Source organism: Perissodus microlepis, chromosome 5 (genome assembly GCF_051167445.1).
Source record: "Perissodus microlepis isolate ML-2025 ecotype Zambia chromosome 5, ASM5116744v1, whole genome shotgun sequence".
Classification (NCBI taxonomy): domain Eukaryota; kingdom Metazoa; phylum Chordata; class Actinopteri; order Cichliformes; family Cichlidae; genus Perissodus; species Perissodus microlepis.
This window is the reverse complement of record NC_140465.1, coordinates 1,033,254-1,054,595: the sequence shown is the minus strand read 5'-3', so window position 1 is coordinate 1,054,595 and position 21,342 is coordinate 1,033,254. Positions and strand designations below refer to the sequence as shown.

The following is a 21,342-nucleotide window of genomic DNA, read 5'->3' as shown; positions in this document are numbered from 1 at the left end:
CATTTCAAAGCTTTACATAACGATTTAAGTCAGAGAACAGGTAGACATGAATCAATAAACTAAACTAAAAGAACCAAAGCAGTTTTCCTTTCTTGAACACTCCATTTTTGGCATACTTTTTGACATTTGTATAAAGTTTACTTCTCTTACTACTGGTTTAAGTCTGATTCAAAGAGGACAACAAGATTAGCTCTTCAACACCAATTAACACACTTGAGACCAAGCTGAATTTACTTTATGTTGCCATATTTCATATTTCACCCACCTATTTTGTGATTGGAGGCTCTGTTTTTGCATTGACATTTTAACAAATGTTCATTTGCTTCAAGTCTTTTTGCTTGTCAGGGTACCGTTCTACAAGTATATAATAGTTATAAGGACTAACATAATTCAATTCAGTTTTTTTTTCATTGCATTAATTTATGTGCATTGTGATTATTTTTGTTTTCTAGCTTTGTACTTGTTTGTTGCTTTTATTCTCTGGTGTTCTTCAATATTGTTTATCTGATACTTCTGTTCTATTTGATCAGTGATCCATGTTTGACGTATTTACTGACTGTATTAATGTTAATGTTATCAGTTTGAGTCATCTTGTTCCAAGACAATACATCTGGTGATTGTGATTACCAAAAACCTCAATAAAATGTGGTTGCACAAATTTATTTTTTCTTTTAACAAGGTGTTTTAAAACAAAACATGGTTGTAAAATCTCAACACACTCACATAATACAACTCATAAATTCTTTAAAATTGTATAGAAACCGTCAACATGCATGTAAAGGTTGATAGTAGCATTCTTGAAATTTAAAGCTGTGACTAAACTTCTAATAATACTGAACTAACAACAGTCTTGGCACTGTATTCTTTTTAAGCTGCACAACCACAATTACAGTAAATGAAATTTCTCCAGAGGCCTTATTGATATTTTAGGATTGTCCCTCAACAAAACGAACAAGGTTGCAAAATAAATCCATACCATTATTGCCATCATCTTCAAATGGATCAAAGGTCAGTTGAAGTGTAACCATCATGGTGTCACTGATGGAAATGTTAATTGATGGAACAACGACATTATTGTTTGTCTCCAGCTCTGGCAGTGGTCTACATTCATCAATACCAAAGTCATTTTCACAAATACCATTCATATTTGGGTTATGTATTCCTGCATTGTTGATAATGCCCCTTTGCCACAGCTGAAGAGGGGTTTGCCCTCCTTGTGTTGAAAGTCCATGGTTATTCCACTGGTTCTGAAATTCTGTGGCAGCTCTTTGAATACGTGGCAAATATATATAATGAAGCCAAAATAAATGGACCTCATTAAGTGAATCTAATACACCATGCTCCTCCATAAAATTGAAAAGATTAACAAAATGATATGAGACCACTCGATTTAATTCTGCCCATAATCGCTCAATTCTTTGATTATGCACAGACCTGCCAGTGATAACACTATGCCTGTTCAGTCCTTGCCTGTAAAGCATGAAACGGGCAACACCAGTGTTTTCTAGTCCATGATCACATCTCACTCTGGATGGCATTCCAAAGTTCTGAACACCAACCATGAACAGTGACAAAACACTTGATGCCCTGTTGTTATCTAAACACGCAAGGTAGATGATGGTTCTACTGAAACCATCCACACAGCCATGGAACACCATCCTCCATCTCACAAGTTTGTGGTTTCCATCTATATGCCTATAGAAAAATGAAACAAGTATAAGTTATGTATGGGGAAACTATGACATGGTCAAGGATATGCACACGTTTGAGTAAATAAAACAATGAGTTATCTGGCTTTAAATAATCCATTTCGCTATAGACTTAGAATCAGGACTGTTTTTCTGTTAGAATTTTCTCACCATAACTGATTGGGGAAAGGAACACTGTACAGTCGTCGACGTATTGCATTGCGTCTTCTGAGGGAACGTCCAAGGGGTCAGTTTCTTGTAGACTTTGTCTTACACGCCACCTTTGAATGCGTAACCCACGTGACCTCAAGCTGCCATGCACATATCGTTCACCTGCATTTGTGGTATACTGAAGAATTTCCCTAACAACCCTGTTCAGGTTTTCATCGGATAATGTAGCATAAGTCAGTGGCTCAATGCCAAGCTCCTCTCTGTGCCTGTACAGAGTACGGGAGCTAACCCCTAAGCATGTTGCAATGCTTTGCCAGCTCACCAAGAGATACTAAATGAGATATTTGCTCTCTTGAAATGCTGTATCACGGTCGACCTTGAGAGCAAGTCATGAGAGGTGGAGGTAGCAAGACAAGTCTGTTCTCAGATGTAGTTCCTTGTCTGGTTTCATAAGCAGTCAGTAAAAAAATTAGCCATCCATTTAAGGACTGTAATATATTTACTGCTTCTCTATTTCTTGCATCGTCAACAAATCTTGAGATGGACAAAATTCCAGATAAGGTTTGAATGTGATCACCAAGTTCTCTATGGAGCCTCTGACGAACAAAAGAATCTGTAGCTTCTCTTTGAATTTGTTCCAAACATTCTAATACATTATTTAAAAAAGTTCTAATGTCATTTTCATTACTACTTACTCGACAAATTAACTGCAATACTAGCAAAGAAAGCAGGATGACTTTGAACAGCTTCATTGCTTGGTTCTTCTGGTTTAGGTCTGGGTATGTCAAGTAAGTTCTCCAAGTGTATTACATTTCCTGGTTTAAGAAAGACTTCCTGCTTAAAGGATGAACTTCCTGTGTTAGGAAATGCAGATGTGAATGTCAGAGTGTATGTATGCAAGGGTAAAGGATAAACACTGGGATTGTATGTATATATGAGTATAGGAGTACAAATATATATGTGTTGAAAGGTAAAGGGTATGTGTTAGATTTGTATTGTTTATTGTCATTTATGCTTAGAAATATTTAACCATATATGCTTAGAGGTGTATAACCGATTGTGTAGTGATAGGATGTGTGATCCTTAATAGTCTGCAAAGGCTTTGTGTGCATTCCAGAGTGTTCTGGCATTCACACCTACATCCTGGGAGCATGGGAGAGGTCGTACCTTGTCTTATTGTTTTATGGTAGGATAAACGTGTCTATGTCAGTTTTAGGCTAAGAGCCTTTTGTTTAGATGGACCGCTAGACTCCTGGCACCAGCTTTGGGGAGTCTTCACAGGGTCACATCTTGATCCCACACACACACACACACACACATACTTACACAACGCACAGGCAAGGTACTCTTTGTGTGTATGTAGACGTCATATGTTAATGAACCTATGTATATTCATGTGAGCTCAATAAAAGGAGTGCTATGGGGAACCTGGCTGAGAGTCTGACGGAGGTCAAGTGGGTGGAACGACACTTGGCTCCAGGCAGGTCTCCCTCATGCATGAGTAACACGAAGAACTTTGCCTACTTGGTGTTCAATGCTTTTGCTGTGTAGTTAAACTGTCTCGTTCCAGCGGTGGGCCTGTGCTAGACAGACCCAACAGTATGTATATATATATATATGACTAGAAAGGGCTGCACCTGCAAGGAGAATAAATATATGTCAGCATAAAAATATGTAGCATTAAGAAAAATAGAATACATGTGTGTGAAAGGAAGACTAATGGATGTATGTGAGAGTGAATATACATGGATATGAAATAAGAATAAAGGTGTGCGAGATGACAATATATGTATGTGAGAGTTAAAATATATGTGTGTGAAAGAAGAATGTATGTACGTGGGAGTGAAAGAATGAATTTTGGCTTGTACGGCCCCTCATAGATAGACGTGCCAAACACACAGGCGCCATCTTGTTTAGCGCGACATCCGCTGGTTCCCTGTTTCTGGGAAGAAGTACTTTCATCTTAGTTCCTTCTGCCTTCTTTTGTATTCTTTTCCAGCTTTAATAAATTGCTCACTTTTTGTTAAGACCAAGATTTGTTTCCACGCGTCTGCTTTTCAGTCCCCACTTCAACCTCCACACAGACTGACTGTGACAGGTGGCTTATCATCACTCCACTCACTCCTGGAATTTTATATCAGTATCCATTCTTGGTCGATATATATAATATAATGTTGGATATAAAGTTGGCTTGGGGGGTTGAGGGTTATGCAGAACAGCAGTGGGGGGAGTGTATCATGTTGGTATATTATGCACTTGAGGGTAACTTGTGCGATTGCCTTTGGGTTGGCCTCCAGAGTTGTTTTCAATAGTCTCATCAAGTTTCCCATGAATGTTATTAGAGCAGTATTAGGCCTTTATAGTGCAAAGCATTCTAGTTGAGGACACTGAGTCATGTAGTCATTGAGTCTTGTAGTCAGTACAGGTGGTGCTCATGTTGGCTTGCCTGGTTTACCGCTCTATCTACCAGGAGCCAGTGCTTTGACTCTGGTGTTTTTTTTCCAATGCCTTTCTGAGCTGTGCTCATGTTGTCATGGCTGGGGCAGCAGTCGTGGGGTGTGTGGGAAAAGGACTCGAATGCAGGCACTTACTGAGATGCGAGGGAGGTTTATTGTAAATAACAGAACACAAAGTGGGGATGGCAAAAACAGAACTAAGGACAATCTAAACTGGGAGAAACTAAACTATACAATGGCAAACCTGAACACGGAGGGGAAGGAGAACGAAGGGAACATGGAGGAGGTGAAGAGCAGGGAGAATGTAGGGTAGACATGCGGACAATTTCATGGAGACAGACGGACCAGTAGCGAGCACACAAGTTCACACAACATAAATACACACAGAAGAACACTGGGAAATCACACACAGGTGGGAGACACAGCTTGACCTGATTAACCTGGCGAGACAGAGGAAACACTAACACCAGGGACCAGAGGGAGCACCAACCCAGAATCCCAGAACCAGAAAATCCCAAAACATCCCAAAACTAGAACACGAGTCCACAAATAATAATAATAATGATAAACCAAACCCAAAATCCACGGACTCAGGACCATGACACACGTATTAATTCATGTGCCTACCCAGCTTGGTTACTATGATGCCTGAGATGAGCTCCCATGTTGTTTTCATGTAGTGGCAGTGTCCAAAGCCTCAGGTATACACATCTTATTGTACTTCTTATTCAACTATAAACATGCTTTTCTGTCCCTCAGTTAATATCTTTATGGGCTTCCCAGATTTTGCAGCCAGATTAAAGGCAGCCACCCAGCTGAAACATGGCTACCTCAGCTTCTTGATAGTCTTCACCCTCAGCTCTTATTCAGTTATATAAACACAATATATCAGTATTGTACTCTAAGTGTAAATGCCAACATTCTGGAAAAGCCCACCTGTCACCTGGTGGGGTTCACACAACCCATGAAAACCTTCATATTTCACACCGTTTTTATAGCTTTTGTAAGTCGACATTAGAAAGCATGATTAATTCAGTCAGTTAGCAGCTGCACTGCACAAAACTAAATTTAGTTACATGGAACCAAAGGGAATATTAAACTGTTAAGGTTGTAATGCTGCTGGCAGAAAAAAAGAAAGTAAAGTTACATGTAAGACAGTGAGCATATTTCCTAAAGCAGCATGTACAAGTTGCCAATTTGCATCGAACTATTATTATTAAACTCTTGAAAAACATTTTTTTTGTTTACTTTTTGTTTTGGTTTCCTATATCACTGTAAACAAAATGCTTACTGTTAACTTTAAACTAAAGTCCGTCATATTATTGTTTCACTTTGATTTAAACCAGACTTTCATTAGACTTCTTCATTCTCTTCCTGTTCACCTTAGTTTCTACCCATGTTTCATTTACTTACTTACTCTCTCTCCCAGCTGTCTTTCTCAGCTTATGTCCTTTAGCACAGTAGGAAATGTAGACATTTCTCAAGTAGGCATTTCTGAGGCCTCCTATGCATGGTTTCTCTACATTCAAATGCAAATGATGTGGGCCACTTGTGGCTCAGTATGCGGTGATGTCTGTGTTTGCAAGAGCACATTCAAAAGCACATTGTGTCAGGGGAGATTTGAGTTAGGGTTAGTTTTCCCTCTGGAGCTGCCAGTGGCTGATAAAATAGGCCCTCAGTCTCACAAAACAAAGTAAATCATAATATTGGCTTACTATTGACCTTTATTTGTTAATGTACAGGGTGGGCCATTTATATGGATACACCGTAATAACATGGGAATGGTTGGTGATATTAAAGTCCTGTTTGTGGCACATTAGTATATGTGAGGGGGCAAACTCCTCAAGATGGGTGGTGACCATGGTGGCCATTTAGAAGTCGGCCATCTTGGATACAACTTTTGTTTTTTCAATAGGAAGAGGGCCATGTGACACATCAAACGTATTGGTAATGTCACAAGAAAAACAATGGTGTGCTTGGTTTCAACGTAACTTTATTCTTTCATGAGTTATATCCAACCAGAGCTGTTTCATGGAAGATTACAGGAGCAAAGTAGTTTTACTTTCATTCACACGGATGGGTTGTGTTATTCTTAGGACTTCACAGATACCAGCAATTACACTGTCTTGGTGTTTCATTGTGTGCTTATAAATAGTAGTAAAGTCCATTTATGCAAATAGACATATCCACTTGATTTCTGATACGTGCATCAAACCAGATCACTCTGTCACTTTGTGTCTTTCACCTACATTCCTGCAAGTTAATTTTGATTAGTTTAACCCTTAGATACTGTTTTTGACATGTAAAGGTGAAAAGGTGAAAGGGTATTTGACATCAAATACTGCCAAAAAAAAAAACCCTCAATGTAATTATTTTTAATAAAAGCCATCAACATCAGGGTAACTCAAAATGCTAAAGACTAGATCCAAAATGCACAAATGAATTTTTTTTTTAAATGTAGTTAGGCTGCCTACATATAATTTAAAAGTAGAATGGGAGGCTCTGTCGGAAACGCGAGCGAAGTGCTCTAATGGGGTGATGCAGTACTGTGAGATCTTCAAGATAAGATAGGACCAGATTATTGAAGACCTTGTATGTGAGTAAAATGATTTTAAATTAAATTCTAGATTTAACAGGGAGTGAAGAGAAGCCAATATAGGAGAAATCTGCTCTCTCTTTCTAGTCCCTGTCAGTACTCTTGCTTCAGCATTTTGGATTAACTGAGTGCTTTCAAGGGGTTTTTAGTATAGCAACAGTGATACTACTTTTTCAGCATCACTGTGAGACAGGATGTTTCCAATTTTAGAGATATTGCGTAAATGTAAGAAAGCAGTCCTTATTTGTTGATGGAGGCCAAGGTAATGCCATCAAGAGTAAGAATCTGGTTTGACACCACCTACAAAAACCTCAGTTTTATCTGAATTTGGAAGCAGGAAATTTGAAGTTACGCAGAACTTTGTCTTTCAGACATTCCTGAAATTTAAGTAATTGGTGTGTATCATCTGCTTTCATTAGAGCTGGGTATCTTCTACATAGCAATGAAAGTCCTGCCCATGGGAACCATACATCATGTAAAGAGAACTGGTCCTAGCACGGAACCCTGTGGAACTCCATAATTAACCTTTAAATCATATCCCTGAAATAGACTCCAAACAGTTTGAGTTTTTTCATAAGAAACCACTTCAGAGTAGTACATATAATTCCTATGGCATGCTCTAATCTCTATCCTAAAATTGACCACAATATCTCTATAATAAAATATTGTGGTCAATAGTTTTAACTTCTGCACTGCAGTCAAACAGGATAAGCACAGAGAGGAGTCCACTGCCATAGGCCATAGTGCCATAGATCATTTGTAACCTTCACTAACACTGTTTCTGTACTGTGATGAGCTCTGAAACCTGACTGAAACTCTTCAAACAAACCATTCCTCTGAAGATAATCAATTAGCTGTTTTACAACAATTCTTACAAGAATTTTGAAGAATTGTTGGAATGTCTGACTCGAGTCAGACTTTCTGGTAAATAGAGCAGGCCAGGATCTTCCTTAGGTCAGCCAGACAACGATTATGCACAGCAGTGTGTTGCAGGGCCACTCTGGTCTGCTCCCACACCTGATGACTCCTCTGAAGGTGGTGCTAGATGAATGGAACTGCTAGAGCCTTTTCTAGTAATTGAACCAAGAGAAGCTTTGAATGGTGGTTAGTGAGTTATGTGCATACTCTAATGATACTCTAATAAAGAAGCTCTTCTACTCACAACAGGGTGTTACCTAAACCTAGCAGGGTGAGCCCACTGGAAAACTGAGGAGTGAGCAGAGCACAAAACTCTCCAGGGTTTTGTCCTGACTGCAGGGCTTGTTGAAAAACTTTTTTGATCTCCCAGGTAAGTATGAATTTGGTGCATGTTGGTGGGAGAATTGGCTCAGGTTTTAAACTGACAGAATAGAGCTTTGGGTTTGATCTTTCTTGTGACTGGAACGTAAGAAATGGAGAAGTTAAAGTGGCCAAAAAAATAGAGCTCACCAAAGCAAGGTTACATGACATGTAATTCCTGATCAAACGGTGGTAGAAATGTGCAAATCTGTGGAACCAGGAGGTGGATGTGGGTCATTCTGTAACTGCCTTGATCTTCTTGGAGTCTGTCTTCACCTGCCCAACCTAAAAAACGTAGCCAAGGATAGGATACTCTACTACCATATGTCTGCAAGGTAAGAAGGTGTGCAGGTGGCTAAGATTATGGCACAAAAAGCAGGTTTTTCTTTGCGCAGCATGTCCGCCTGCTTACAATGCTAAGTCACTTTTAAGTTTGTTTTAACTACATACAGTTAACGGTGTACATTGTGAGACAAAACAGCATTCCTCCAAGATCACTGTGCTACATATAAGGCTAACACAGAATAACAAAGGTTCACAGTATGAAAAAAATACATACATCTAAATATCTATATGTACAGAAATCAACACAATAGAACTATCGATGTCTACTATCGATGTCTAGCACCCGTGGGTGTGTTAGACATCAATAAATCTAATAAAATATGACTGTCATCTGGACCAGTATAGCTGTAGAGGTCCACTCAGAAAATAAATCTGTTGGGCACTTTGTTCGGCCTTCAGACAACAATTCTGATTGCTACACTGCCAGAGAGAAAGGGCAAAAAAAAAAACTAAACTAAAATGTTGTTAGGTTGAAGGTACTTTCTGCACAAGCTCCCATTAGATCCTGCTGGTGGTGGTATTAACCAGGAGAGATTCTTTGTCAGGACTTGACAAACACAGAGGATCTGTGGATGGAGACTGGAGATGCTTCGTGATCTTCTGTAGTCAACAAGCATCTCTATTGCTTTTACATTTAGAATTGTCGACTCTTCAACCATCTGTTAGCTGTTTTATTTCTTCTCTTTATGTTGACTCGTCATTCTTGCCGATGAGACCCACCACTCTAGTGTCATCAGCAAATTTAATGGTGTGATAAGAGCCATGTGTTGCTGTGCTGCCGTGAATCATCAAAGTAAACAGTACTGGACTGATCCCCTCTACTCAGTATGATGGTGTTGGAAGTTCTCTTCCTTACCCAGACTGATTGATGCCTTCCAATCAGAAATGTAAAATCCAATTGAAATTAAGATGTTTAGTCCAAGCAGGCTTCCAATTAGGTGCATGGGAATGATTGTGTTGAATGCTCTACTCAGCTGCAGGAGATCCAGTGTGGGAGGCAGTATAATTTTGATGCCTTTCATGACTAACATTTCAAAGTGTGTCATGATTGTAAATGCCATTGCAAGGGAGCAGTAGTCTTTGAGGCTAGACACTCTGCGTTTCTTTGGCATGGGGACAACAGTAGTGGTCCTGAAGCATGCTGTGACAGCACAACAGCTCAGGATTGTGTTGAATATGTCTGTAAGAGCACTTGCTAGCTGGTAGAAACATTCTCTGAGTCCTCGCCTAGGGAGTTGACCTCACAGGAGCTGTGGAAAGCCATAGCACCTGGTCGTTTGGAGAGGAGGGAGACTTCCTCATTAACTAGTCATGTTGTGCATCAAACTGTGCATAGAAGTTGTTCTGCACATTTGTTAGGGAGGTACCACCTTACAGGCAGGTCATATAGTTGGTGGTGATCTAGATGCCCTACCCCATCAGTGTGGTGTGTATCCACTGTCCTGAAAATGGCCAGAAGTTGTATAGCTGTGGGTGCAGTTTGTTGCTGCAATGGCAAAAGATGATTTGCCCTTTGCTTTTCTTAGTTTTTCTCGATTGCTTAAACACTATAACCAGTCTTTTGAACTAAAATTTCAAAACCATAATGCTATTTTTCAAAAGGCACACACATTTCCCTGAAAAATAAAGCAAAATTTATTACACACCAATCAGAAACATTTATGGATAGATAAAAGGGCCAAAGTCAGCCTAGCAGTCATAATTCCATCTCTGATCGCCCTCTGCGCTGTCACTCTTGGAGCTTGGCACGCTCTCTTTGTCCCTCAGTTTCTGTTCCACTGTAGGTTGAAGGGCAGTGCACATCGTACACCCCTGTAGTCTTCCTCAACGTCATGGTAGGATCACTTTCCACCTCTTTTGGATTTCACTGTTGTTCAAAATCTACTCATGACGATGTCTAGGAAGCAAAGTGGTACAGCCCTCTGCCTTAACTCCTCTCTGGGTTGTCAGCTGTCCTGGAAATGGTCCCTGCTTCTCGCTGGTCCTCTTGAAGCCTTCTCTCCTGGTCTCAGTCTGCATCTGCACCTCAGTCTCTCCTTCCATACCACTCATGTCACAGTCCCTGCAGTTTAAAAAAATGAAGTTCCCCCGGAAACCCTCCTTTGCCATGTGTCAACTTAACATAATTAGACATGCACAATAAAGATTCGCATGTCTCTTAAAAATTCCAGGGCTTCTCCCCTGGAGTGGCTCCACTCTAGACCTGTAACCCTGTGTTATAAAAACGTTAGCCAGTGGTATGTCCTGCTGAAAATCACATGATCAAATCACATGATTAATCCTCTGCTGTGGAAAAAGTGATGTAGATGCACACTTTCTCACAGTGACCTCTGCATTGTGAGCAATACAAGGTCATGAATAACACACCACTAATAAATTCACACAGACACAGAAAGTGGCAATTAAAAGGTTAAGTCAGCACAGCCCAAAGCTCATGTGAACCCAGGATGTTGCTGACAGCTTTCTGCTCCTGTAAAAAAGAAACATACACACATACATCCACCCTTTTGTCATGTCTGGGTGGAGGTAGGTGCAAGATTGCAATCTTGCATATTGGTGTCAAGTCAGTCAAGCCAGTCAAGCTTTTGTCAGCCCAGTCAGTTCCCATACAGCACATGTGTCAAAGTCAAGGCCCGCGGGCCACATCCGGCCCGGCGTACATTTATATCCGGCCCGCGAGATGTATTATTATTGTTATGCATGGCCCAGCGATATGAGGCGCTAATAATATACAAACTACAGATCCCATAATGCAGGGCTGCAGCCTCCTTGCTGAACGCTAGGCTAACTGGGAACATTCCCCGTCAATCAAGTCAAACTTCTGTAATTGTGAAGCTCGCCGCTCACAATGGTGGAGAGAAAAGTTGATTCTGAAAGCAGAGCCTTTCAGCGCCTGTGGGTGACTGAATATATGTTTACAGACATGCTGGTAAACCCGTGTGTCTTAGTAGTGGAGCTAATGTGGCTGTAATTAAAGAATTTAATTTAAGACGGCACTACGAGACAAAACGTCAGGATAGCTGAAAAACCCAAATGCAGAAACTACAGAAAGTAGAAGAGCTAAAGAAGAATCTGACATTTCAGTAGACGTTTGTCACCAGAGCAAAATCACAAAGTGAAGCTGTTGTGAAAGCAAGTTGTATTGTAGCAGAGGAGCCAAATCAGCCCGGTACCGCTCTGAAGAGCTGCAGGATGAAGCTGTGCGACGGCTTGTGTCCAGACAGAACGCAGATTTGAGCCTCAGCAGAAATACGATTGCTGATCAGGTTTGTGAGACGGCCACTGATTTAAGAACACAGTTGTGTGAAAGAAACAAAAACTTCATTGCATACTCTCTTGCTGTGGATGAAAGTACAGACATGATGGACATTGCACAGCTGACCATCTTCATCCGTGGAGAGGAAATATTGGACATTAAATCGATGCACGGGACAACGACAGGAAAAGACGTTTTTTAAAACGTATGTCAAAGTGTAACCGACGTGAAACTGCCCTGGGACAAACTTGTTGGACTTACAACAGATGGAGCGCCGGTGTTGTGCGGTGAAAAAAGCGGACTAGTCCGCAGGATGCGAGTAAAGATGCAGGAGAACTGTACCGGTGAGTTAACAGCATATCACTGCATCACACACCAGGAAAGGCTGTGTGGTAAAGTCCTAAAAATGGAGCATGTAATGATCACCGTAACGCAGACCGTAAATTGAGTTTGCCCACATTCCTTATCACAGAGGTCCGCTGGCTGAGTTGGGATAAAAATTCTCAATAGAGTTTTTGAGCTCAGCAAGGAAATCTGTCAGTCCATGGACATGGCATGTATGATGCGGTAAAGGCATTTCAAGTGAAGCTGTCACAAATGCACCAGTGCAACTTGCCTCACTTTCCCTGTTGCCAAGTAATGTTGAACCAAGTCAGCGGACTTTGCTGAACTGCACCTGTGCAGATTCAGATGGAGCTGCAGTGTAATGATACACTCGAGGCAAAGTACGACACTGAATGGCCCGCACAGTTTCTTAGTTCCATTGCTGAAGCAACGCCCAGCTACGTCTACATGCGGCTCCAACCTTGTGTTTGCTTTCATTTATTTTTTTCTGCGGTTTTTTGGCAGCATGTTCATATTTCTAACTTGCATAATTTTGACAGGATATATTTTATGAAGAGCAAAATATTTAAAGTTAAAGTTTATTTTTTTAAGTTTATTTAAACTGGAATAATATTCCTGTCTGTTTTTATTCATATTTATGTTTAAAAAACATTGTTTTAGTGTGTTCAATAAATGTTTATCTTGTTTGGCCCGCGACCTAAAGTCTGCCTTGAGTTTTGGCCCCCTGTGCGATTGAGTTTGACACCCCTGCCATAGAACCTCTCCTGTTGCATTAAGTTTCGACTGCCAGCAATATGACGTCATTTCAAAAATGAAAAAGAAGAATTTAGACTGCTTTACCTCGCTGAATCCTTTTAGACAGGGACTCACTATCTGATTGTGTCCCAACTAAGTGACTTTCTCCAGAGCCCATTTTAATGTGGAGAAACTCACTTTGCGATCGTTTCCGATAAAATGTTGTGCTTTCAGTTCCAGTTGTGCAGGCCAGCTTAAACGAGAGAGATTGTCAAACAAAACTCTCAGTGCACTGTGAAAGTAAAAAAAATAAGAAGGCCTAGTTAGGACAGACATAGGGCAGACGTGTTCACCTCCTCCAGGCCAAGAAGCCTGCCTAGACATATCGGTAGATGCATGCCAGGGGTGGAACAGGCATGTAAGAGGATTTTACCCGCGCTGCCTGGCTAGGGCCAGGATTCTCTGGCCTGACCCAGAACACAGACAGGATACTGAGGTGGAATAATGTTTTTGGTGTGTGTGTGTACTGTATGATCCATGAAGAAAAATGTGCCACTGTATGTAGATTGGTTGCGTCTTTTGTGTTCATCATGTGAAAAGGTTTTTGAGGGGAAGAACCAAAAGCAACATAACTTGCCAGTTTTGGAAATATTGTTTTCAATTTATTGCACCAATGTGTGCAGACTGTTGTCCTACACACATATGTTTTTGAGGCCTTGTGTGTGATGTCTGTGGGCAAGCTTTCTTTGCAAGCTCCTTTGACTCTGTGGGCAAAGTTTGGTTTTCCAGCAAGAGTGAATGGTTTTGAGTTTAGAGCTTCATTTTGACTTGAAAATATGATGTTTGGGAAATTGGGTGAGACGTTATGGATGTGTGTTTACTGTTTTGAGAATACGAGGCATAGTTTCAAGAAATGTGTTTAAGCAATCGTGAAAAACTGTAAAACTACCAAGCAGAGTCCACAGCAGTTTTACCTAACCATGGCTTCTTGCTGGGCTGAGACAGTTTTAGAGACAGTGCATTTGGTGATGTAGCTCCTCTAAGTCTGTGCCACTGCCGCAGGTAGCAGCCTGCCTGAACATGTGCCAAAATGCTTGAAACACTCTTGAAAAGTGGTGAAGGATCCTGCTGGCCACGTTTTCACCTATTTATAAACTAGTTTACAGCGTCTTACTATAGGTATGTATGCTGGGAGCAGCATAACACAATCTGAGTGTGTGAGGGCAGAGCTCTGCTGCAAAGCTTGCATACTTATCTTTGAACCGTGACTGAATGTAAACTTGATAATTAAAACCCCAGGACGTAGGGCATTTTAACATTGGTTGTAGCTCTTACTCACACTGAGCTTGGAGAAACTGGATTTAAATATTTTTCTGGTACTATTAAATTTAAAATGTATTTTAAAGTGTATTTATCTGTAACTACTCTTGCACATGTTTTTCTTAATTTCTGATCATGTATGATATGTTATGTTATTATCTTGCTGTCCATGGTTTTTGTACACAGGTCTCTCCTAAATAAAGAGCTTTTGACTTCCATGAGATTACTTTTACTTACTTTTTTATTGTTACTATTAATAATAGTAATAACAATCTCTGTGCTGTTATATACTAATAGTGTTAAGTATAAAGATATGATGTGTTTTTCTTCTCTCAGTCTTTGTGCAGCAGGACAACTCGTGCTGGCTATGCACATTTTTCCTTTGCAGTGGGAGTTAAAGTTCTTTTATAAAACCTTCAGACTCTTTGTATTTGCGTATATGTTGGATGGGGAAAGATACATGTATGATAAGTGATCAAGGACTGCAAAATGTCATGCTACAGCTGACAGTGAGAAGTTGTAATTGTTCAGTGTTTATATGACCAGTGCCACTTGGTCATATAAAGTTCATGTCATATTTAGATAAAGTCAACCTCTGCTTGTTTACTCTCAGTATTTTTATAGGAGAGAGAGTTTTCAATACTATTTGCTTTGTGTTAATGATGGCTGTGGACTGGTATAACATCACAATGCTTAGACCGCCTGCTGTGATTTTTTAATTTCACATCTAGGTCGTAATCCAAACTTGGATATATGTGTAGGATTAAAACTACACTAGCACCTTGCTAATCTGGGTTCATAACAAGGTGCAAACCGAGTACAGTCATGAACATCCACCCGAGACTGCATCTCTATCTAGATAACAGACTGCTGCAAAGGCTCCAGAAGAGTAGAAGAGTATTTAAATTGTATTCTTTTTTCCTACTGACTTACTAGTCTTATTCAAGCTTTATGAGATAAAAGAAGACAAAGCCATAACAATTCTCCTCATCTGGATGTTGGATTTTCAGAGGGAGAAACGTTTGGTCACTCATCCAAATGATGCAGGTTTTAACTGTAAGCTGTGTAATGACCACTAGTACTACTGACTAACAGCGAGCTGTGAGCTCAGTTTAGGATTGTTAATTTGCAAATTGTCATAACAATGGGTACCATTCACAGAGAGTTGGAGAACAGCTCCAATCACAGCATTGTAACGTGATGATATGCTCTAAAGAGTCCATCTTGGCCATTTCTGTTTGACTTCTCCCTCGAACATGTGTAGTGTCCTGACTAGAGATGGGTATTGTTTAGGTTATGTCCGATACTGGTGCCAAACCGGTACTTTTGAAACGGTGCCGGTGCTTAAATGGTGCTTGAACCGGTGCATAAAGAATGGAGAACACAAAATTGGTCCAAAAACCTCTCATGTTTAGCTGTTTTCCACTTTTTCTTTGGTCATTTTAGCCTTTTTGGCCAGGGTGAAGGGAGCATCTGCCATCAAACAAGAAGACAGCCGCATGTAACTACAACACTGTTTGCTAGTTCACCTTACATGCATTAATTTAATAACGTGGTTAGCCTCCTCAACGTAAATTACACATGAACAACATTAAGCTACTCACGCAGAGAAGAACGGCTGCTGCTGCATCATCATCCTCATCATTTCTGCTACACTGGCAGGGCTAGGGGCTAAGACTCTCCTCTTCGGGTTCTTGGGGGTTGTTGCTAACTCCGCGTCCGATAATACGCACCACACCCGCAGTAGATGTGCACGGTGTGAGGTCTCGCAGCAAGCTATCAAATACGGTGCATTTCTCGGCTTTTAACAAAATGCTATACGTCGCCAGGTGTTTCATCAGATTCGAGGAGTTACCTCCTTTGCACAGTATCAGCTTAAAGCACTTGTTACAGGCTGCTGAGTTTGCATCTTTTGCTGTGAAGTACAGTCAGACTTTTGACCGCTTCGCCGCTTCGCCTTGGGCGTTTTTAATCTGTAGCTCTGCCATAATGGCACCGGATACCGGTACCCATCCCTAGTCCTGACCACACTCAGTTTTTGGTCTTGTGTATGATGAAAGACAAATGTTAAATACTGATCTATATGCATTGTACACAATGATTTTCAAACAACCTCCAATACTCATGGCAATTTCACAGTCCAGGAGTGCTGGCCTGTGTTTCTCGTATCCTCGCTGGTTAACTTGATGTGCTTGTGATACATCCTGAGAATTGCACCTCCCTCATTAGTCAGTTGTGCTCGTTATAATGTTAGAGAAACCTGTAGTTAGTGAAGACTGAAGAAGCCAGTGAGTGATGAAACCTTTCTGAACGACATTACAGGCAGCAGAATGTTTTCTGCTTCTTCAGACCCTTTCACGTGTGCCAGTGGTGGACCTGCCAGTCCTGATATTCAGTGGCAAGGAATCTGATTAGCATTAATCAGGGATTAGGCCTTATATGATAATAATATCGTATATGGGATAATGAGTCTCAAATAAAGTGGACCCCTTTTTTTAACTCAGTTTCTCTTCAGCAGGTTGAGCTGCTGCAGTCCCCCACCCTGCCATCCTGGTATATAAGCCGACTGGCTGGATGACGATTGCCTTGAAAAAGTATTGGGTTGTTTACCACAGATGATGGGTTGTTATTGCTGAGTGTGACAGATAGTGTTGCTTCACAACATTGCTTCCAGACAATAACTTGAGTTGATATTGCTGTCCTGGAATGCACATATGATTCATTATTATTATTATTATTATTATTATTATTATTATTATTATTATTATGTCTTTTGATTAAATGCAGATGACATTTCTATCACATTTTTATTATATATTTGAATGTATCTATTACGAAGAAATACTTTCAGTTGAATGCTATCAATGTGTTTTACATCTGCCTCCAACAGGCATGGCAAGTTTCACATTGCCACCAAAGTTTTCATAGCTCATCTCTAACCTCTCCTCTATGATTCGACCAGTTCATTTGAAGACAATGAATTAAAAACATCAGATCTCCCTGAAGTTGGATAATCAGAGAGGCCGCTGAGGAGGAGGGCCTGACAGGGAAGTGAATTTATGGGGACAGGGCGCTCAGCAGACAGAGAGGAGGCCTGAATCTCTGATCACACAACCAAGTCTCTTCAGGCGTTTTGACTTTTAGTAGAGCACTTTGTCATCAGAATCCACGAAACATAACATGGCAAGGAGAGACAGCCACTGCAGAACTGATGCTGTAAATGCAAAGTGGGCCACTTGGGTCTTGGATGATTTATGAGATGCTGCTGTGAGGACAGCAGATTAAATTGTTTGTATGTGTTAGGAGTAATGCCTGGACTAACTCCAGCTATCTGTACACGCAGCTCCTAAAACTATATTGCATAAGCAGGCAGAAGTGGAAGCCCCTAACTGTGCCTGGAAACGTCTTATGTAACCGCAGTGCCCTAGAGAATACTACACGTGGGTCTAGACATTAGAAAACTCACAGACCACAGCGATGGAAAATAGAGTCTTATGTCATATTAAAGGAAAACAAAAAAGAAATCCTTATTTCTTTGTTTCATAGGCACCTCCAGTTTATCAGTTTCTCTCTGTCTATTCACACACACACGCCTCAAACCTGTGAGTGTACACGGATATAAACCGCTGCAGCCTTTTACATTTTAGCGTTGTTGCATGAACACTGTGTGCAAAGACTGCCCATACTGTCATTTAAGAAAGCAGTTTGAAATAAATAAAACACCAGTGTGTGAATGACTGCATTAAAAATGTGTTCATCCTTTCAAGGACACCTACAATATATTTTAATGATTGTCTTGGGTTTAAAGCTATAAACTTGCTACATTATAAAAGTTAGTGACAAAGTTGAAATGATCGCACCTGAAATAACTAAAAGTCTCCTCGTCACTTGTCATGCGTTTGTGCAACAATCAGCCCACCTTCCTTCTTTCCTTCTAAAACAAACATTGTCTTTTAAAGCAGATTAACTTCTTCATGTCATCTCAGAAATGCTTACATAGGTTGTTCAGACACTCTTTCTTCTCCCATCAGTAACTGAGTTACAGCTTTAATGCGATAAATCTGTCACTCTCAGGGTATAATTTTGTTACTGTTAGTTATTTTTCTTTGTTATTGTCAGTTGTTACTTAATGGTAAATTGTTTGTTTGTGGAATGCTGGAATAAAATATTACTTTATTCTGTTTTCAGACTGAAACTACCAAATCAATGTGCTCAGGCTGTACAAGACAGGGACTTTGCTGTGCTTTCATTTGTACACAAGTGAATGAGTGCATCTAGGGAAACAGTCCGAGTGTTGCTGTGCTTGAGTTCCATGGGCAGAGAGGACGTGGTGATAATTGAGATGATAGCCTAGCCCATCCTCGAAATGGGCTGAAAACAAGCCTAGTAGAATCCTAGTATACTGAAAACAGCTCTATGTATTATTATTAGGATGCCATGAGCTTGCTCTCTCCACCTGAGTCGGTAACTGTTTTGAATGGATAAAATGAATCACACCAAACAGCCAAAATGCAGAAATTGCATTCTTGTATCTAGCTACCTTGGGTTGACTATAATTGCTCAGCTTGTTATCTTTCAAAAACGGTTTTTGGTAAAGTTTAGTCATTTTAGTTTTTTATGTATTTTACTTTAAGTTGTTTATTAATATCAGGAATACCAGGAAAACACTAAGAATGAGCCAAGAACTAACAGGCCGACTTCAGAGAATGATACGACAAAGACAAATCAGAGACGAGGCAAGAAAAGTCAAATAAAATACAAAAGGCTACCAAAATAAAATGGGAACACAAGAACACCGAACACTTAATGAGAAACTCAGAGGAGACAGCAACAGACTGAAAGAATAAAATATTCCATAAGTTTAGACTTCAGGTTGGCAGTTTCCGCTAGTGATGTGTCGGTCACAAACGAAACGGCTCTTAGAGACGGATCTTTTTGTTTTGCATTTTAATTTAGATTTTATTGTGTTGTGGTTTGCAGTGTTTTCTGTTGTTTCAATTTAAATTTGTTTAAAAGGAAAAAGCTGAAAATTGAAATAGTTAAAAGTAGAAATGTAAATAGTTGGTTTTTGTATTTTATAATTTCTTTTTTAAATTTTATGTGGAGTGAATAAAAGCATATTTATATATAAACATATATAAATTTTTAAAAAAACATTTTTTACATTAGTAATTCATTTTGTGCATAATTTTATATTGTTGTTGATAATAAATTGATTAAAGGAACAAGACAACCTGAAGAGCTGGGAGCCGAAAGAGCCGGTTCTCTAAAAAGAGCCGGAATTCCCATCACTAGTTTCCACCTCATTCCTTTTGTTGTGATAAGCTAGGCTAGGCTAAACATACACTGGACACATACATTCCTGGACTTAAAAAGCTTGTAGTTGGATGTGTTTTCTGTTGTAAATAGTACAGAGCAAAGAGTATCTGCAGCTGAATGGGTCTTTGTAGGAGGACTCTTTTTCTCTTTGTCAGCTCTGTCCCTTCTTGGGAATTGTACCTCCCTTTGTCTTCTCAGAACCCAATCTGTTACATTAAAGAGAAATGAGCTCAACTATGCTCATTAATAATTCCAGCAGGCGAAGGAGAAGTAGCTGGACGCTCTCTCTTTTTCTATGTTCTGTTGACTTTCTCTCACTGTTCTTCAATGATGGTTTCATTTATCAAATCTATAGAATCTAATTTAAAAATATTTTCTTTACATACTTACGTCTTGAATAATATTGAAGACCTCATAGCACTCTACCACCCCAATAGAGCACTTTTCTCTCAGACCACTGGTTTACTTGTGGTTCCCAGACAATAGTCTGGGAACTATTGTCTGGCCCACCCTGTACTTTTAAATATAAAAGTACAGGGTGGGCCATTTATATGGATACACCATAATAAAATGGGAATGGTTGGTGATATTAACACAGTGATAGCAACACCGCAGGAGAAATGCCAGCACAGGCATCCAGTATCCATAGTTTCAGGTGCTGCACATCTCGTATCTTCACACCATAGACAATTGCCTTCAGATGACCCTAAAGATAAAAGTCTAAGGGGGTCAGATCGGGAGACCTTGGGGGCCATTCAACTGGCCCACGACGACCAATCCACTTTCCAGGAAACTGTTCATCTAGGGCTACGTCCACACGTACCCGGGTATTTTTGAAAACGCAGATTTTTCCATGCGTTTGCACCTTTCGTCCACACGAGAAAACTGAGATTTTTAAAAACTCCGGCCAAGGTGGATATTTTTGAAAACTCTGTTTTTGCATTTACGTGTGGACTAGAAAAACGCAGAAAACGCAGAAAACGCAGCGTCAAAGGTGTGCGCATCTTTTGACATCACACTGTGCGCCACGTTATTGTTTCGGTGAAATGAATTTCTACAATACTATTACTGTTAATTGTACTCTCTGCAGTGTTTAAATGCTTACATATACACACACAGTTACTGTCTCTCCACACATACGACTCGGTTCTGCTTCTATGCCCCAGCTTTGTTTACTTTTTCCCACCAAGGCTTCTAGACTTCTGATTGGCCAACATTTCTGCACGGTTAGGAATATATCGCCACCTGTTGCTTTTGCATGTTCCTAGCAGCGTTTTCCTTCATTTCTGCCTTTACGTGTGGACGGGATTATTTTTTAAAACGAAAAACGGAAAATCTCCGTTTTCAAAAATACCCGTGTACGTGTGGACGTAGCCTAGGAATGCTCGGACCTGGCACCCATAATGTGGTGGTGCACCATCTTGCTGGAAAAACTCAGGGAACGTGCCAGCTTCAGTGCATAAAGAGGGAAACACATCATCGTGTAGGAATTTCAAATATCCAGTGGCCTTGAGGTTTCCATTGATGAAGAATGGACCCACTATCGTTGTGCCCCATATACCACACCAAACCATCAATTTTGTTGTTCCAACAGTCTTGGAGGGATCCATCCAATGTGGGTTAGCATCAGACCAATAGCGGTGGTTTTGTTTGTTAACTTCACCATTCACATAAAAGTTTGCCTCATCACTGAACAAAATCTTCTGTGTGAACTGAGGGTCCTGTTCCAATTTTTGTTTTGCCCATTCTGCAAATTCTGTGCGCTGATCTGGGTCGTCCTCATTGAGATGCTGCAGTAGCTGGAGTTTGTAAGGGTGCCATTTGTGAGTAGCT

At 40.3% G+C, this 21,342-nt stretch overlaps 2 protein-coding genes across 3 annotated transcripts in view; one reads left to right on the top strand and one right to left on the bottom strand.

Annotated features, from left to right (window-relative positions):
• Positions 1–21,342, top strand: part of LOC146386340 (receptor-type tyrosine-protein phosphatase gamma-like) — a 362,095-nt gene that overhangs the window by 143,548 nt on the left and 197,205 nt on the right. The gene's annotated exons all lie outside the window — the stretch shown is intronic.
• The window catches only part of LOC146386342 (uncharacterized), a 33,616-nt gene that overhangs the window by 8,870 nt on the left and 3,404 nt on the right, over positions 1–21,342 (bottom strand). The window contains exon 2 of the mRNA XM_084927198.1: positions 977–1,695. Coding sequence (XP_084783324.1) covers positions 977–1,695 — 719 coding nt within the window. The remainder of the gene's footprint in view (positions 1–976; positions 1,696–21,342) is intronic.